Source organism: Coregonus clupeaformis, chromosome 28, assembly GCF_020615455.1.
Source record: "Coregonus clupeaformis isolate EN_2021a chromosome 28, ASM2061545v1, whole genome shotgun sequence".
NCBI lineage: Eukaryota > Metazoa > Chordata > Actinopteri > Salmoniformes > Salmonidae > Coregonus > Coregonus clupeaformis.
The window spans coordinates 19880979-19901011 of NC_059219.1; the positions used below are offsets into that span (position 1 = coordinate 19880979).

At 45.1% G+C, this 20033-nt stretch overlaps 2 protein-coding genes across 5 annotated transcripts in view; one reads left to right on the forward strand and one right to left on the reverse strand.

Moving 5' to 3' along the window:
- The first annotated feature begins 752 nt into the window (after positions 1 to 752).
- LOC121543070 (flotillin-1-like) lies at positions 753 to 15721 on the forward strand. Its single transcript, XM_045208697.1, has 12 exons — positions 753 to 906; positions 2005 to 2066; positions 4724 to 4799; positions 5174 to 5264; positions 5396 to 5539; positions 6137 to 6256; positions 6784 to 7032; positions 7269 to 7450; positions 8871 to 8916; positions 11677 to 11814; positions 12122 to 12286; positions 12415 to 15721. Exons 2-12 carry the CDS (start codon positions 2024 to 2026, stop codon positions 12439 to 12441), a joined length of 1281 nt encoding a protein of 426 aa, XP_045064632.1. The 5' UTR covers positions 753 to 906; positions 2005 to 2023; the 3' UTR covers positions 12442 to 15721.
- Positions 15722 to 18069: 2348 nt separating this feature from the next.
- LOC121543073 (epithelial discoidin domain-containing receptor 1) overlaps positions 18070 to 20033 on the reverse strand; it is a 64741-nt gene continuing 62777 nt past the window's right edge. For all 4 annotated transcript variants that reach the window (XM_045208695.1, XM_045208696.1, XM_045208693.1 and 1 more), the window contains 3 exons: positions 19644 to 19911; positions 19140 to 19289; positions 18070 to 18263 (listed from right to left, as the gene is read on the reverse strand). In XM_045208695.1, coding sequence (XP_045064630.1) covers positions 18123 to 18263; positions 19140 to 19289; positions 19644 to 19911 — 559 coding nt within the window. In that variant the 3' untranslated portion in view covers positions 18070 to 18122. The remainder of the gene's footprint in view (positions 18264 to 19139; positions 19290 to 19643; positions 19912 to 20033) is intronic.

Genomic DNA, 20033 nt, shown 5'->3' on the forward strand with positions numbered 1-20033 from the left:
TGGGGGGGGCGGTTATCAAAACGTCAAGCCAGGGTAAACCCTTATTTTAAGTGTTTCTAAAATCCCCTATAGGAAAAATGAATGGTGTAAAAATTATTTGAACCATTTCCCTGTTTGACCGCTAGATGTATGGGTATTGTTATACCTCCACTGTGGGGCTCTATAGCCTGATGAGATTATTATGGACAAAAATTCGAGATTATTTTTATTTGTCAAACAGTAGCCATGCATCGATCATCATGTCACCAGAATAAGACCCTTGAAATTTATTGAAAGGAGCATAAAGCTCATCACCGTGAACTTTCACCACCCTGTGAATTTCACCACTAATGTATTTAATATGTAGCATGCTTTCCCATGATGTCATTACATTTTTTATCTGACATGTACTTTACTCCCATAAAAAGGTTGGATGGAAACCTGGTTGATGTCAAGCTATTTTGAAGATGTTGGAATTATATTTTGGACGAACATGCGCATGCCTACAGGAGACTTCTGAAGTAGCCTAATCAGATTAAAACATTGTGACTGGCTGTGTTTATGCCACATATAAAAGGTAATACATTTTAAAAGTTAAATGATAAATATTTAGGCTATATGGGCCTGCCGGGAGCATATGTGGCCACATTATTATAGGACAACTTGGGAGAATGATGATCTGCAACAGAAAACGCATCTGAGCATCAGAAGTAAAAATACAGTCAGACTGGCCTACTACTATGCCTTTCTAGACCTTATAAACTGTCGGGGGGCGTGGTCAGCATTTGCTCTCCATTGAAGTAAATAGACATTTTTGCAATTCCGGTGATTGAGCCAGTGGTGAAGTCACGTTAATCGGAGTATCTTGAAACCCTCTGGAGTGTACACGACGATTTAGGAAAACATATATTTAGGGAGAATCGATTGGTAAGTTACAGTAGGCAAGATAAAAATATGTGTTTCTTGTTTGTGGTTGTTATGGACATAGCTAGCGTAACGTAAACATTTGATTTTTCCAGCAGCAAGCTTAAACTAGCATACTGTAGCTAATTTGGTTGAGGCGGGGGCATGGAGTAGCAAGTTAGCTACTGGGAGACAGAATAGGGTGGGTCAGTATGGGTGACAGAATAGACTAGAGCACACGGCTATGGTAAATGCACTAGCCTGTTACGTTAGCTAGCTAACGTTAGATATCTGTATTCAACATTCACATTGTTGAAGTAGCTAGCTAGCTATAGTAACCACAGACAGTAGAGAAACAATCTCTGTGGTAACTATGTAACAGTAGATAGCTGTAACATCTTGGCAGACGGTAACTATTCTAATGTATCTTCCGGTATTAGCCATGGATTCACGAACGACACTGTTGAAGGATCCACATGGCTAATTTAGCCTCCCATCAATCTGCTTCGATCCCAGATGAGATGGAACGCCTCTGTCCAATTCTGCCAAATAAAGTTCTCTCTAAACTTTAGTCTGTTCTATACCCACCCAGACTGTCACTTTTTCTCAAGTTGATTGTCCTACTTTTTCTCTGCACAAGTACTAACCACAACAGTAACTGACATCTAGTTACCACAACACTTTCTCTGTTATTCCACTGGCTTGTACATTTCGTTATAAACAGGAAGTAAAGTATCAAAGGCAAAGTGTGTGTGTGTGTGTGGGAAGTTGGGTAGGGTCTGCCAATTTGGTCTTTGGCTTGGGTGATTGACGTAAACAATGTTAATTGCAGCGCCACACTACTGTGCCAGATCGATGAACAACTGACAGACAGACACACAACTTGAGACACTAGGCCTACTTCATCATGTATATTTACATTTAAACGTTATTTTAGTTTTAGCTCTAAGATCTCAAGGCTGTGTTTACATTTAGGATTGAATGTGCAGCTGTGCTCTTGACCTAGGCCAAAGCTATTTGGAATTGGAACTAGTAGCAAAATACTAGTACTAATCCAATGCGTCTTGAATGATTAGGCCAACCAAGTGGAGACTGTCTAATGTTGACAATCTTCTCTTACAGCTCTTAGGCCCAAATCAAGATGTTCCACACATGTGGACCCAATGAAGCCATGGTGGTGTCTGGTAAGATATTTTGTTTTATGTGTTCATATTGATTAACATGATCTTATATGACACAATACAGACAGGAAAAACAGGTTGCCCAACCTACCCCATTGCCCTAAATGGTCCAATATTGTTATGACTCACCTTTCTTGAAACTGTAATAGGCCTATGTTGTATACTGTATGTGATTGTTTACAGTACAAGTAACAGTAAATGTAATGTAGGGCCAAGTGACATGTGACTCACTTTAGCCTATCCTCAAGTGTCATGTGATACCACTGAGCAACTCTGGGCCACTTTCAGTTGTCAAACTTTGCAGATAGAAAAGTCATTAATAGAGCCAACATGATTCCTTGGTCTATATGTCGGAGAGGCATGTTTGTTCTATATTATATATTTATATCTGAATGTTCCAAAACGTTGTGTCCTGCTGAACGCGCCCCAGATGTCACAGTGTGTAGTAAACCAGGACAGGAATCTGTAATCAGGTTCAGCTCAAACAGTACACTACTTTGTTTACATTTCACAATACCAGCTGTCAATAGGCTAGCTCCTTACTTGCATTGTATTGTGTGGAATGTGGTGCTGCAATGTAGTCCTATATGTAGGCTAATTAATATATGTCATAGACTCACTGTGTACATTACATCTTAATTGTGTGCAGTACTGTGTTGAGAGAGTATAGCCTAATGTAATTTCATCTCTCATATTTTCAAGTAACCCACTCCTTTTTAGTATACAGTGCTATGAAAAAGTATTTGCCCCCTTTCTAATTTTCTCTACTTTTGCATATTTGTGATACTGAATGTTATCAGATCTTCAACCAAAACCTAATATTAGATAAAGGGAACATAAGTGAACAAATAACACAACAATTACATATTTATTTCATAAACAAAGTTATGCAACACCCAATTCCCCTGTGTGAAAAAGTAATTGCCCCCTTACACTCAATAACTGGTTGTGCCACCTTTAGCTGCAATGACTCCAACCAAATGCTTCCTGTAGTTGTTGATCAGTCTCTCACGTCGTTGTGGAGGAATTTTGGCCCACTCTTCCATGCAGAACTGCTTTAACTCAGTGACGTGTGGGTTTTCATTACATTACATTTACATTTACGTCATTTAGCAGACGCTCTTATCCAGAGCGACTTACAGTTAGTGAATACATTTTTTTATTTTTTTATACTGGCCCCCCGTGGGAATCGAACCCACAACCCTGGCGTTGCAAACGCCATGCTCTATCAACTGAGCTACATCCCTGCCGGCCAATTCCCTCCCCTACCCTGGACGACGCTGGGCCAATTGTGCGCCGCCCATGAGTCTCCCGGTCGCGGCCGGCTGCGACAGAGCCTGGATTCGATCCAGGATCTTTAGTGGCACAGTTAGCACTGCGATGCGGCGCCTTAGACCACTGCGCCACAAGCATGAACTGCTCGTTTCAAGTCCTGCCACAACATCTCAATTGGGATTAGGTCTGGACTTTGACTAGGCCATTCCAAAACTTCCAATTTGTTGCTTTTTAGCAAATTTCATGTAGACTTGATTGTGTGTTTTGGATCATTGTCTTGCTGCATGACCCAGCTGCGCTTCAGCTTCAGCTCACAGACGGATGTGAGCTTCTATTAAGGCAAGTCGTCCAGGTCCTGAGGCAGCAAAGCATTCCCAAACCATCACACCACCACCACCATGCTTGACCTTTGGTATGATGTTCTTACTGTGGAATGCAGAGGTTGGTTTTCGCCAGGCATTACTGGAACCATGTCGTCCAAAAAGTTATACTTTTGAATCATCTGTCCATAGAACGTCTTGATGATCATCCAGGTGCTTTTTGGCAAACTTGAGTCAACTTTTTGGACGGGATGGGTCCCATTATGCCTGGCGAAAACCAAACATTGCATTCCACAGTAAGAACATCATACCAAAGGTCAAGCATGGTGGTTGTGGTGTGATGGTTTGGGGATGCTTTGCTGCCTCAAGACCTGGACGACTTGCCTTAATAGAAGGAACCATGAATTCTGCTCTGTATCAGAGAATTCTACAGGAGAATGTCAGACCATCCGTCTGTGAGCTGAAGCTGAAGCGCAGCTGGGTCATGCAGCAAGACAATGATCCAAAACACACAATCAAGTCTACATGAAAATTGCTAAAAAGCAACACATTTGACATTTTGGAATGGCCTAGTCAAAGTCCAGACCTAATCCCAATTGAGATGTTGTGGCAGGACTTGAAACGAGCAGTTCATGCTTGAAAACCCACACGTCACTGAGTTAAAGCAGTTCTGCATGGAAGAGTGGGCCAAAATTCCTCCACAGTGACGTAAGAGACTGATCAACAACTACAGGAAGCATTTGGTTGGAGTCATTGCAGCTAAAGGTGGCACAACCAGTTATTGAGTGTAAGGGGGCAATTACTTTTTCACACAGGGGAATTGGGTGTTGCATAACTTTGTTTATGAAATAAATATGTAATTGTTGTGTTATTTGTTCACTTATGTTCCCTTTATCTAATATTAGGTTTTGGTTGAAGATCTGATAACATTCAGTATCACAAATATGCAAAAGTAGAGAAAATTAGAAAGGGGGCAAATACTTTTTCATAGCACTGTATACTAAGGCTTTTTACTTTTCTCTGTCAAAGTCTGATTGCCCCCTCTCTTCTTCGCTTCACCTCCAGGCTTTGGTCGTTCCCCTCCTCTAATGATCGCTGGAGGAAGAGTATTTGTCCTCCCCTGTATTCAACAGATCCAGAGGTAGCTATCTCTCCCTCCCCTTCTTCTTTCAGTTTTCTATCCATCTACTCATCCATCCAGGTTTCATTCAGGGATTCTGTTAATGTGTAGAGAAAAAGCCCCCATAGTCCCTGTGTATTCTCTACTGTTACTGTAACGTTAGTGTTTAAATGAATAAGCCTATACGAATACCAGGCTGCTATTTTAAGCTTATAATGCAACACCATCTATCTGTCATTTGTAGCCTCCACCTGTAGTCGTGGTTACTCTCTCTGTCTGACTGACTTTCTCCTCCCTCTCGATATCCCCCTCTCTATTCTCACTGTACTTTCCCTCTTTGAACCACATACCCTCTTCTTTCTCTGTCTCTCTCTCTGTCTCTGTCTCTCTGTTAGGATCACCCTGAACACCCTGACTCTGAATGTGAAGAGTGATAAGGTGTACACCCGTCATGGAGTGCCCATCTCTGTCACTGGCATCGCCCAGGTATGGACTCCTAGCACCTACACACTTTGTGTACATGTGAAAGTAGCCATGTATCCTGATTGGATAGGTATATTTGACCTCACATGGAATCCCTATGTGACCTTTGACCTCTAACCCCTAACCTCTGGCAGGTGAAGATCCAGGGTCAGAACAAGGAGATGCTGGCCACGGCCTGTCAGATGTTCATGGGGAAGTCTGAGGCTGAGGTCTCCAACATCGCCCTGGAAACACTGGAGGGGCACCAGAGGGCCATCATCGCCCATCTGACTGTGGAGGTAGGCTACACACACCACACCATGTCCTGATAAAGGGCATGTGTTGCCTCTGGTGCCCTTTTCTCTTCCAAAAGGATTGCCTTGGTCTTTTGAATTGACTATCACTGAATGTCTCACTGACTTGAAGCTGCAAGCCATAGCTTGTTTTTCTCATCGTTGACCTTTCTCATGACTTAGCTAAAAGGCTGGCAAACCTGCCTGGCAACTGAGAGCAGTAATGGATTATAGTTATTATAATGTAGTGAATAGTAAGAGCATAGTAGTAACAAGTGTCCTTTCATTCCCCTGGTCTGTGGTTTTACTTCACGTGTAGCTCTGGCTGATCTCCTCTGTATTCCCCCCCGTAGATACAGAAATACTAGAAGGGACAAAGCCCCTCAGACCAGGGCAATTTGACAGGAACACTCATGGGTATACTCGTTATGGCCGGTCCACCCATCTCCCCTGTGGTCCTGTGTGGCTCAGTTAGTAGAGCTTGGCGCTTCCAACACCAGGGTTCATGGGTTCGATCCCCGTTGGGGCCACCAATACGAAAATGTATAAAAGTGTCTGCTAAATGTATGTATATTATATATGATTATTGTCCTTCCCCTGTAGGAGATCTACCAGGACCGTAAGAAGTTCTCTGAGCAGGTGTTCAAGGTGGCCTCCTCTGACCTGGTCAACATGGGCATCGGCGTGGTCAGCTACACGCTCAAAGATGTTCACGACGACCAGGTTTGTTCTCTCTCTCCCTCTGTCTCTCTCACTAACACTCTGACAAAAATACAGCGATGTTACAGTATGAATGTCACACAAGGATTGTTACAGAAAACAGGCGCAGATTTTGTAAAATGTTTTTAAAAATGTATTTTAAAAGTCAGTGTTCGAGAATGCAAGACAAATTCCTGTACAAAAATACTTGTTTATTGTTCTGTTTATGTTGGTAACCAGTTTATAATAGCAATAAGTCCCAAGGAGGTGTGGTATATGGCCAATATATCACGACTAAGGGCTGTTCTTAGACACGACGCGAAGCGTAGTGCCTGCATACAGCCCTTAGCCGTGGTATATTGGCCATGTACCACAAACCCCTGAGGTGCCTTATTGATATTATAAACTGGTTACCAACATAAACAGAACAGTAAACAAGTATTTTTGTGTATATTGTCTGATATACACACGGCTGAAATGCTGTTTCAGCCAATCAGCATGCAGGACCCAAACTAGCAGGTTTCTAATAATAACAACACGGTCTCTGTCAGGACTACCTCAACTCCCTGGGTAAAGCTAGGACAGCTCAGGTGCAGAAGGATGCCAGGATCGGCGAGGCTCAGTACAAACGAGACGCGGTGATCCGGGAGGCCCAGGCCATGCAGGAGAAGGTGTCAGCCCAGTATGTGAATGAGATCGAGATGGCCAAAGCCCAGAGAGACTACGAGCTGAAGAAGGCCTCCTACGACTATGAGGTCAACACCAAGAAGGCCGAGTCTGAGATGGCCTATCAGCTGCAGGTATCCTATCACCAAACTCTGGGCTGTGCAATGATCCTCTCATTCAGACACCCAACACAGCCGATGTAGCGTGTCGTGTTCTAATAACGGATAATATTCACGTTTATTAACACAGGACAGAATCCTAACTTGAGAAGCGAGCAGGATCCTCAAGTTCGCACCACTGCTGTCACTTTTGATGTGAAGTGTCTTTGGGTGTTTTTTTCTAAATCCATTTGATTATCGGGATGATCTAGGTGGCGAAGACGAAGCAGCGTATTGAGGAGGAGACGATGCAGGTGAAGGTGGTGGAGAGGTCTCAGCAGATCCTGCTGCAGGAGCAGGAGATCACCCGCAAGGAGATGGAGCTGGAGGCCAAGGTGAAGAAGCCGGCTGAGGCAGAGAGATACCGCCTGGAGAGACTGGCTGAGGCTGAACGGTATGGTACAATACCTGCATGCTCCAGTTTTCACAAGAAAGTTGTCAGTTATAAAAACTAAACTTGAGGTGAGAATGTACTTATCCTCCCGCAAACTTTAGAGCATGCATATGCAACGTTTCTAGTGGTTGAAGTATTGCATTGCAAAAAGGCAAAAGTAGCCTTGTGCAAATGGAGAATATATGATGACACTCTTATTCATAACAAAAAAACAAGTAGCCAAATATAATAAGATGCAATCATTTGCTGTTAGTGAGAAGAGCGAAAATGTATTTATTTTTTCATTCTAAAATAATTAGAAATAGGCATATTTCCTATTATTAATTTCATTTCCATGATCATTGCAGAATAAATTCCTCACCTATTCCGGCCATGAGTTAATATTCCCAAAGGAGCAATACAACAAATGACCATGCGCATCTCTCATTTAATTGGACCTAATATGTAGGCTATTATAATTTCTAGTTTTTGCTCTAGCCTATGCATCCAACAGGGAGCGCAGTTTATAACATACAGGTGAACAAACCGTTGATCCAAAGACGGTACAGTATGAAACTCTGGTTGATCTTTTGCATTGAAGTGTGTAGGCTACCGCTGTAAGTAGACCTACTGTATTTGTAATTTTTTTTCGGGTACACCATGTTTCAGAATTCGCGGGCAGTGCAGCATATTTATGTTCGGGAAAAAGTGAATGCAAAACATTATTGCGTTCAAACGATCTGTTTACAGGTCCACAACCATTTGCAATTGTTCAGATACAGCACCTCCAGGACATTTGATCAAGTTCACCATTGCTATTTCCTTTAGATACTGTTTTGGCCTAATTCCAATACTTCTAAAGTATACAGCAAATAAGGGCCTTATTGTCACCATAAAGGGGGAATGATGGGCATTTTTCAGGCGGAGTTATAATGCTTGTTCACGCACACAGTTTTAGGATCTGATTTATAACTGGAAACATGCTAATGTATGGCCTGCGGCAAGTTTATAAATCTCAATATTTTTTTCAGAAATGGCGCACGCAGATATTCAGTGTTCAATTTACGCAACGGTTATAAATTAAGTCCCTAGCGTCCAGCATCAGGCGATCACCGCTGGGACACGCCAGAATCCCAATCAGAACTGTGGGTTTTTTCTGTTCCGTAGTAGTCCTGGGCAGTGAGTCCTGCTAAAGGTTAAACTGAGGAAGATACTTTTCTAGTGATTTTACATTTAGTCATTTAGCAGACGCTCTTATCCAGAGCGACTTACAGTTAGTGAGTGGATACATTTTCATACTGGCCCTCCGTGGGAATCGAACCCACAACCCTGGCATTGCAAGCGCCATGCTCTACCAACTGAGCTACACTGGGCCAACATTTGCTCAGTTCAGCTCAACTCCAACTGTCTCTCTCCTTCTCTGTCTCTCTCTCTTTCACAGTGCACAGCTCATCATGGAGGCTGAGGCAGAGGCAGAGTCCATCAGAGTGAGTTCAGCATCGTCTCCCTTCTCTCCTCTCCCTTCTTCTCTCCTCTGTCACTCCCCTCCACTCTCCTGTCATTCCTGTTATCAGTACAATAGCTGGCTGATATGCCCCCTGTCATAGCTTCTCCCCTGACAGCCTGTCCCTCTCCACCCTCTCATTCACCCACTTGCTCGCTCGCCCTCCTCCCTCCCTCCCTCCCTCCCTCCCTCCCTCCCTCCCTCCCTCCCTCCCTCCCTCCCTCCCTCCCTCCCTCCATATTGAGGTTGGTGTTCTCTGTTCCTCTTCCCGTCTCTATTCTAACTTCCCTGTCTCCCTCTTTGTATACATCGCTCACTTCCCTTAATACAACCTTACCTTTGGATAAGTTCTCTCTCTTTCTTCCTGTGTTTCATATATTATACACATGATTAACCAGTCCATTTGCCATTTGGATATATTTTTCATAGAATAACCCCCCACTTGTGTCTCGTAGTTCAGATGCATTGGGATATACACTCAGTGGCCAGGGAAATTGATTGCTCCTACAGACAGTGAGTCACGTGGCCGTGGCCTGCTATATAAAGCAGGCAGACAGGCATCCAGTTACTGTTCGATTGACCGTTAGAATGGACAAAACGAGTGACCTAAGCGACTTTGAGCGTGGTATGGTATCTCTGAAACGGTCGCACTCCTGGGCTTTTCACGCACGACAGTGCCTAGGGTTTACCGAGAATGGTACGACAAAAAAAAACATCCAGTCAGCGGCAGTCCTGTGGTGAAAACTGCTCATTGATGAGAGGTCGAAGGAGAATGGTAATAATCGTGCAAGCTAACAGGCGGGCCATATACAGGCAAATAACGGCGCAGTACAACAGTGGTGTACAGAACGGCATCTCGGAAGGCACAACTCGTCGGTACTTGTCACAGATGGGTTTTGCAGCAGACGACCACACCAGGTTCCACTAAAAACAAGAAGAAGCGGCTCCAGTGCGCACACGATCACCAACACTGGACAATTGAGGAGTGTAAAAACATCGCCTGGTCCGACGAATCCCGGTTCCTGTTGCGTCATGCTGATCGCAGAGTCAGGATTTGGCGTAAGTAGCATGAGTCCATGGCCTCATTCTGCCTGGTGTCAACGGTACAGGCTGGTGGCGGTGGTGTAATGGTGTGGAGAATGTTTTCCTGGCACATATTAGGTCCCTTGATTCCATTCGAGCAACTTTTCCATGCCCGAAGAATTCAGGCTGTTCTGGACCCAACCCGGTACTAAACTCAGCAAAAAAAGAAGTGTCCCTTTTTCAGGACCCTGTCTTTCAAAGCTAATTCGTAAAAATCCAAATAACTTCACAGATCTTCATTGTAAAGGGTTTAAACACTGTTTCCCATGCTTGTTCAATGAACCATAAACAATTAATGGACATGCACCTGTGGAACGGTCGTTAAGACACTAACACTAAGACACACTAAAGAGGCCTTTCTACTGACTCTGAAAAACACCAAAAGAAAGATGCCCAGGGTCCCTGCTCATCTGCGTGAACGTGCCTTAGGCATGCTGCAAGGAGGCATGAGGACTGCAGATGTGGCCAGAGCAATAAATTGCAATGTCCGTACTGTGAGACGCCTAAGACAGCGCTACAGGGAGACAGGACGGACAGCTGATCGTCCTCACAGTGGCAGACCACGTGTAACAACACCTGCACAGGATCGGTACATCCGAACCTCACACCTGCGGGACAGGTACAGGATGGCAACAACAACTGCCCGAGTTACACCAGGAACGCACAATCCTTCCATCAGTACTCAGACTGTCCGCAATAAGCTGAGAGAGGCTGGACTGAGGGCTTGTAGGCCTGTTGTAAGGCAGGTCCTCACCAGACATCACCGGCAACAACGTCGCCTATGGGCGCACACCCACCGTCGCTGGACCAGACAGCACTGTCAAAAAGTGCTCGCGGTTTTGTCTCACCAGGGGTGATGGTCTGATTCGCGTTTATCGTCGAAGGAATGAGCATTACACCGAGGTCTGTACTCTGGAGCGGGATAGATTTGGAGGTGGAGGGTCCGTCATGGTCTGGGGCGGTGTGTCACAGCATCATCGGACTGAGCTTGTTGTCATTGCAGGCAATCTCAATGCTGTGCGTTACAGGGAAGACATCTTCCTCCCTCATATGGTACCTTTCCTGCAGGCTCATCCTGACATGACCCTCCAGCATGACAATGCCACCAGCCATACTGCTCGTTCTGTGCGTGATTTCCTGCAAGACAGGAATGTCAGTGTTCTGCCAATCCCATTGAGAATGTCTGGGACCTGTTGGATCGGAGGGTGAGGGCTAGGCCATTTCCCCCCAGAAATGTCTAGGAACTTGCAGGTGTCTTGGTGGAAGAGTGGGGTAACATCTCACAGCAAGAACTGGCAAATATGGTGCAGTCCATGAGGAGGAGATACACTGCAGTACTTAATGCTGCTGGTGGCCACACCAGATACTGACTGTTACTTTTGATTTTGACCCCCCCTTTGTTCAGGGACACATTATTCCATTTCCATGTCTGTGGAACTTGTTCAGTTTGTCTCAGTTGTTGAATCTTGTTATGTTCATACAAATATTTACACATGTTAAGTTTGCTGAAAATAAACGCAGTTGACAGTGAGAGGACTTTTCTTTTTTTGAGTTTAGATGGGTGTACCTAATAAACCGGCAACTGAGTTTATTCTTATTTGTTCTTTCATATATACACCCTTTATTTATTTGAACTATAATGTGTTCTCTGTCTCTGTAGATGAAGGGCGATGCTGAGGCGTTTGCTCTGGAGGCTAAGGGTCGTGCCGAGGCAGAGCAGATGGCTAAGAAGGCTGAGGCCTTTAAACAGTACGGGGAGGGAGCCATGGTGGACATGCTGCTGGAGAAACTACCACTGGTCAGTCACTCTGGGAGTAGGACTGGTTCTACTGGAGACTGGGAGGGTGCATGGATAGGGAGAAGGATTGATGGGAAAGCGATTCAGTAGATACAGAGATGGAGAGTTTAAGCGGATGGATGGATGGATGCATAAATGGTCAGATTCAGTGTATATAAGGATAGATGGATGACAGATTGATTAGATGACAGACAGACATGTACAGTTGTGGTCAAAACTTTTGACCACTACTGTAGTGTACTGTTACTGCAGTCCTGTGTGCTGCTGTTCTCTTCCTGAAGCTGCCATCACTCCTCCTGTCCTCTAGATAGCAGAGGAGATCAGCAGGCCCCTGTCCATGGCCCAGAAGGTTACCATGGTTTCCAGCGGCGGGGGTGAGGTGGGCGCGGCCAAGCTGACCGGAGAGGTTCTGGACATCATGACCAGATTACCAGCTGCCGTGGAGAAACTCACCGGAATCAACATTTCACAGGTCTGTGTGTATGCGTGCGCGGGTGTGTGTGGAAGAGAGAGGAAAATAGTGTGTGTGTGCGTATACAGCATGTGTATGTGAACATATTTGTCGACACACACTGACATTCTCTCCCCTTCTTTCCACAGGTTGGCCTGTCCACCCGTATGGGCTGAGAATGGAGCCCAGTGAGACAGTCTGCACAGTCAGACCTGGAACTCCATACTGCCTCCTAGTGCCTATAATTACTGTTACTACTCCTAGTGTAGTCCTCTGTCTGTCTGTCTGTCTGTCTGCATGCCTGTCTGCATGCCTGTGTTAGTACTGTAGTCTTTCTTAGGGCATGTCACAACACTCTTAATCAGCCTCCCCTCTTGCTTCCTGGGCCTCGTTGGCACTGATCTGAAAACACAGGATGGGTCAAAGCTATATGTTGTAGGCCTACTGGGGGAGTTTCTTTCTCCTGGTCATTCATATCTCTGTTAGATCAGCTTGGATGAAGGAAAGGAGAGCACTTTGGACTAGCATGAAATGGCCTTAGTAGTTCAGGTAGTAACTAGCCTCCTCTCCACCATTTTGTACTCTCTTTCTCCCGTCCGTTATTCCGTTTTTTTTTATCACTGCTTCAAGCCTACCTTTCTGTCTCCCTCTATTACAGGGTTGGGTCCATATAAACTGTTAAACGTATATTTTCCAGCCTGTCACATAGTTGTTTTTGTAATTCATAGAATTGTATTTCATTGGGATATGGTTGTGGTTGAGAAATTATGTTTTCATTCTTTTATTGTTCATAGGAAATAATAGTGTGTGCATGTATGAGGTCATCCATTTCATTGTTGGGTTTGTCAGCTGATTGTTTTGTCAACATTTGCAGTTGTTCTGTAAGGTAGTCTGCCTTGTTCTCAGCATGGTTGGCCAGCTAGTTATTATCAAATGAAGAAGAAATGCTCTTTACTTTCACTGTGAACATATCTTCATATTTTCCCCAATCAGAATTGAGATATTTGTAATCCTGGTAGTCATGTTATTATACATAAACATGTTCTATCTGCTAGTTGACCTCTGCATGCTCTGTGCATGCCTTATAACATTCTAGTACCTCTGTCCACCACCTTATGGACAAGGTAGTTTTCGACTATGTGCTCCCCTAACAGTAGATCCTAGATCAGTCTATCTACTGATATCTCTAAGATAACCCTCTAGAATGGCCAGTGCCTTGTGTTTTTAAAGTATAATTAATACTATCAGTACAAGCCATATTACAATAGAAGCCAAGTTACATACAGATGATGCTGTTTTAAGATGTGTGTGCTTTTTGCCATGACTCTGCCATTTGTGGGAGATGAAATCACAAACTATATGGTGGGTTGGCACTAAACCGCTTCTCTCTGTTGGTACAATACTGGCATAGACACAATCAATGGAGTACCGAATCTGATGGTACCTAATCTCATCTAGTTACCAAAGCAAAAAACAAGGAACTACAGATTCTCTGTTAAAGTGTTGTTTATCAAACACAACAGACAGATTGTCATTATGGCTTAGTTCTAGTGTGTTAAGTGTGTTTCTAAACCCTAGACTTATTAGACGGACAGGCCTTAGATCTGAGCTTCTACTGTGGTATAAATGTATAAAGGCTGAGATTTTCTGTAAATGTATGTGAAGTGATTGGAAGGAAGTGTGTGGCAGGAGGGAGGGAGCAGACTGGGGCTTTCCTGCTGAAGGCTAACCTCAGAAGTCTCTATCTAGGTCAGGTGTCACGTGGTGCCTGATGAACATGCTGCTTGAGGTGAAGGTATATGTGTAGAATAAGGGAACGGAGAAACTAGCCTGGGTGCCAGTCTGTTTCTGTTCTCTTGTCAACTCCTTATGGAACTGTCATGTCAAACATGTTTCACTTGGCAAGGACAATGGAACAGGCAAAAGCACAAACAGATCTGGGACCAGGCTACAGACTCTACTGTAGTGGAGTCTCATTCAGTGGTATGGTCCAGTTTGGTATACAGGGACCTTCGATAGACTGGAGTAGACAATATACATTTTAATCACAGATGTGTTCATTAATCAGGATCTATCCTTTCGTATCGTAATCTTATCATTAGAATGGTCTATTTTTCCAGATGTTCTATGTTGTGCTGATCACATCCCTGTTTGATCCTTTTGTAGTATAGGGTTGTTGTAGTTGGTAGGGACTTGTTCTATACCATAGAAATATAATCATTCTTATTCTATGTTCTATACCACTGCTCAGGATTCTAGGAGCTACTTCTCTCTACCTGATTGAATACCCCAAAGCAAAGCTTACATGCTATCTGGCTGTCTATGCATTTTGTTACTGACAAGTGCCTGACTAAGTTGAAAGATTCCCATTTTTCTCTCAACCTAAAGGCTAAACTGTCACCCCAGGTTAAACATTGTAACAACCTAAATATATAGAGGCGTGCTATGTCCTAAAGATATGAATGAATGCCAATTTCGCCAAACCAATACTACTGCTTTCACTTATGCGCACACCTGTATATTACATCATAATGTCAATGATTTGTGACTTTTAGCCTTTTCTATGCTTTGTTGACTTGCCAAAATAATACCTGGCCTTCTGTGTAGTGTAAACTTTGTATGCAAGTGCACCAAGGTATGAATATTATAAATATATTTGGAATGAAATTATTGTAACATTATATAAACACAAACTCTGATTTCCTAACTTAAACCCTTTGTCGTGTGTTTAATGACAAGTAGAACATTAGTCCTTGTTTTATTTGGAAAGGTTTACTTTTATTAAAACTACAAAAATAGACAACACAATGAATTACAATGGCATCAAGGTAAGGTAGCAAGCTTTCTACAAAGGAACAAAATCAGAGACCCCAACTGTAACAAAGAAATTCCATATATTAGTCAACGAAATAAAAAGTATGTCCTTAGAATATGTACACATCATCAAGTTCAGCTTCAAAGACAAAGGACGACATCATCACTGACAAGGAGATTCTAAGTACACATACAGTAAATATATATACAAATATGGGTTTAGTTGGGCTACAGTGTATCAAAAAAGGTCAATCGAGAAGCACATACTGTATTCAAATTCATATGGCACCACCATTCACACTCATTCAATCAGTAAACAACGATTACTTGATCATCTTGATTAAACCTGACACATTCTACAGAACTACATCAGTAAGGCAGATTCCACCATGGTCAGTTTATGTTGGGAGAATGAAGATGAAAGGTCACTGACAAACTAAAAGGCTTTGGATACAGTTGCTAGTGCTCCTCATGAGTGTTACGTTCTTTGTCATTTTGATGTTTTAACCATTAGGTCTGATCGTTTCTCTATTGCTGGGTATCTATGTAGCACTGGCACAAAGTTTGGGGATGAGCATTTGGTGTACTCTGCCTTTCCTCATAATGCAGACAGGTTTTCCAAACCTTTATTTTCCTCCTTGAGAACACCTTTTATGAGGCGGTTCTATTTGAACAACAATCTACTGATATGCATCATGAATAAATGATCAACTTTAAGTAGATAAATCACAAGAAGACATTGACCTGTTTTTATAATGTTTAGGCCTGCATCTATTTCGACCAGCAATGCCATGTTTGACTGCTATAGGTTCTAACGCCAAGGGAATACAGACTGTCTGTACGCTCCAATATCCATACTAGCATATTAACATGATACTAGTATAGTAACATGAAACATACCAATGTTGGGGAGCTACTCTGAAAGTGTCGTTAACTAGTTGTTAAACTGTAACTACGCCCCAAGACTGGTCACTACTCTAGTATTCCAGTGCTGGTATTGGGGCATGTGGGCAGAAACAGCCTTTAAAGTGCAGCTGGTAGTGTATTGGATATATACATGAACCTCATTTCTGCATCTGGGTCACTGAGTCAGACCCAGCTCCGCTATCCATCGCTGGTAGAAAATCATCACATCGCTCACCTCACTTACACATGGAAATTGTAATTTACATATAATCTCAGCCCCCACCCCCCTCTAGTCGTTGATCCATCTGTCCCATCCATGTTATGCTGTTCCATCAGCTAGTCACCAATCACAACTGTCAGTTTCACATGTGATGTCACAGCACAGGCAGTGTTGTCTGTCTCTCAGTGGGTGTTGCTGTGGGCTGTAATATTCCAGCTCCCATCAGGAAGGATGTCTCTCTTCTGTTATTGTTCAAATCTCATTGGCTGTAGCCGTTCACAGTGCACCTCCCCTACTGTACCTGTTCTCTCAGTCAGTGAGGCTCACATCATGTGACACCAGTCAGTTCTCTCTGGCTCTGGAGGTCCAAAGGGTTTCAGTTTGGAGGTCTGGTAGAGTAACAACAATATCTCTATGGTAACAACCACACACGCTTCCTGTCCTGGAAAGAGTCCTCGAGTCCAGATCAGTTCACATCAGTCCACTATAACTCCATAGTTACAGCTCAGAGTGTGGATCAGTTGTGAGAGATATGAGTGAGACTGCTGAATGAAAGGCTTACGGAGTGGTGAGATACTGAGTTGGGTGGAGAGGGAGGCAGAATGTGGCAGAATATAGTCACAACACCAGCCTAGTCTGGGTTGAGCAGCTGACTAAATGACTGACTTGACAGCATTGTGTGTGTGTCTGTCTAATGCCTGGGGTTACAGACTGCTGGTGGGACACCTGTTGCTGTGTCTGCTACTGGCCTGTGTATGACATACCATCATCTTGCTCGCCAGACTTGAAAACTATGACGTAACAGGGGTAAGCCAGAGGAGTATAATGCAATATTCAGCCACACTTGTCTGGTTCCATGAGACTAGAGACTGAACCCTAGACTGGGGTCTGGGACAGAGGGTCTGGGAAGAACTGGGTTATATACTGAAAACTAGTGAAACATACTGGGAACATCCTGGAGTTTACTGGGACATACTAGTTTTATATATAGTACTAAGACAGCGAACCCTGTGTGCAATTTCATCTCTGTGCGAAAAATGTGTGCGTACCATTTTGAGATCGAGAAATGTTGACAGTATGACAGTACATATAAACCTTCACCAGTAACCCTAGCGCATGATTTTTTTAAATACCAAAAAGATTAGCATGTCAAGTAATAAAATATCTGTATAGGACGATGTGTTATTAAGTTTATCCCAAAATGTTAATATGCTATTAAACTATGATCACATTTCAGAGTATTAAAGTCTGATATTGATTCATAATCAGATTGGTATTGTTGATATTCTTTGATAAACCTTAATCAACGTTACACATTCATCTACATCATCAAGCATCGTCATATCACCTCCCCATACAGGTCTTACAGCTTCCCTATGTTAGCTAGCAGACCACTGACGGACCATTGGTGGTCCTGTAAGCACTATGCAGAATCAGATAGCAACCCACCACCGCACCAACCATTGTGTTGTGTTACATTCTTATTAAGACAATCTAGAGTCTACTCAGGGGGGGTAAAGGGGTATGACTTGGGGTCTGTCTCGTGGGAGTGAAAACCGAACCAGCGGTGTCTCAGCCCCATCCGCCCATCATAGAGAAATCCAAAATATACTGCACACCTCTCCCTCTACACCTCCACCACTTCTACACACATCCTTCGCTCAAAGCACTATGATGAATGGAGGAATGAAGGTAGGAGGAGTGGGAAGAGAAAGAAGGAGCTCTCTCTCTCTCTCTCTCTCTCTCTCTCTCTCTCTCTCTCTCTCTCTCTCTCTCTCTCTCTCTCTCTCTCTCTCTCTCTCTCTCTCTCTCTCTCTCTCTCTCTCTCTCTCTCTCTCTCTCTCTCTCTCTCTCTCTCTCTCTCTCTCTCTCTCTCTCTCTCTCTCTCTCTCTCTCTCTCTCTCTCTCTCTCTCTCTCTACACCATGTTCATGGCATCCTCTGTGAGGAAGGCGTGAATGTGGGCAAAGGAGGGGCGGAGCTTGCAGTCCCGGTTCCAGCAGCTCAGCATGAGGTCATAGAGACCCTGAGGACACACATCTGGCCTGGTCAGATACACCTGGGAGGAGGGAGGGAGGGAGAGGATGGAGGGAGAGAGGGGAGGGGGAGAGAGAGGGAGGTGATAGAGGGAGCGAGGGGATGGAGGGAGGGAGGAGGGAGGGAGGGGGGAGGGAGAGGGGGAGAGGGAGGGGGGGAGGGAGGACGGAGGGGATGGAGGGAGGGGAGGAGTGGGAGAGAGAGGGGATGGAGGGAGGGGGAGGGAGAGAGGGAGGGGGAGAGAGGGGGATGGAGGGAGGGGGGAGAGGGGATGGAGGGAGGGGGGGAGGGAGGGGATGGAGGGAGGGGAGGAGGGAGGGAGAGAGGGAGGGGGGAGAGAAGGGGAGAGGGAGGTGGAGGGAGGGAGGGGATGGAGGGAGGACGGAGGGGAGGGAGAGGGGAGGGAGAGAGAGGGGATGGAGGGAGGGAGGGGAGAGAGAGGGGATGGAGGGAGAGAGGGAGGGGGGAGAGAGGGGGAGAGGGAGGTGGAGGGAGGGGGTGGAAGGAGGACGGAGGGGAGGGAGAGAGGGAGGGAGGAAGGGGGGGGGAGAGAGGGAGGGGGAGAGAGAGAGGGAATGGAGGGAGGGGGAGAGAGGGGAGAGAGGGAGGGGGAGGGAGAGAGGGAGGGGAGGGAGAGGGAGAGAGGGAGGGGGAGGGAGGGGAGAGAGGGAGGGGGAGGGAGGGAGAGAGAGAGGGAGGGGATGGGAGAGAGAGAGGGAGGGGATGGGGGAGAAAGAGAGAGAGTGGGAGACAAAGTCAGAGGAGGGATGGGGAGAAAGATAGAAAGGGGGAGGTGGAGGGGGGAGAGAAAGGGGAGGAGGGAGAGATGAGGGTTAAACATTCTACACACTTAAATGTACTGCTATTGTACTGTATGAGCGTGTGTGTGTCTGTGTACCTGTCTTCCGTGGTCCCTGAAGAACTCTCCAGCGTTGTCTATGACCTGTTCATCAGTCAGGTTGGAGTAGGGTTGCTCCTGACACACACTCAGCATCTCCCACAGAGTCACACCAAACGCCCACACGTCACTGGCTGTGGTGAACTTCCCCTGCAGAGACACAAACTATCTGTTAGTTACTTACTTATTTACCACTGCTAACTTACTACTTGTCCCACCATTTTGTTTATTTTATTTTGTAACGTCCTCATATCCTCTCTCAGTACCTCTTGTTTTCTTTATGCCTCTCTCTCCTTCCTTCACTATGTCTTCCTTCCAGGGGCGCAACTTTGGTTTTAGAAGTGGGGGGGACATAACATTTTCACCTGACCGCTTGGAGGCGTCCGCATGGTCCTAAAGCACATCGTTGCCTCGTTTTGTATCACATTCCAATGATAAAACTGGGGGGGACATAAGTTGCGCCCCTGCTTCCTTCCCTCCCTCTCTCCCTGTGTGTCCTCTCACCATCAGTATACACTCCCAGGCCATCCATCGTATAGGCAGCACAGCTCGCCCCTGGATGCGGTAGTAGTCTCCAGTGTACAGGTTTCTGCTCATCCCAAAGTCGGCGATCTTGATGGGCCGCTCCCCGCCCCGGTCGCCCCCGCTCTCGCCCTTCTCACCCCCCACCAGGCAGTTTCTTGTGGCCAGGTCACGGTGCACAAAGTTCAGAGACGACAGAAACTTCATCCCTGAAGCTATCTGACTGGCCATGGCGATCAGAGCAGGGTAACTGTGCGGGAGGGAGGGAGGGAGGGAGGGAGGGAGGGAGGGAGGGATGTGTGGTGGAAGAAGAAGACAAGAGATAAGAGGCAGAAATACAATATTTCAGACGCAGGGAGAAAGGTGTGTGTT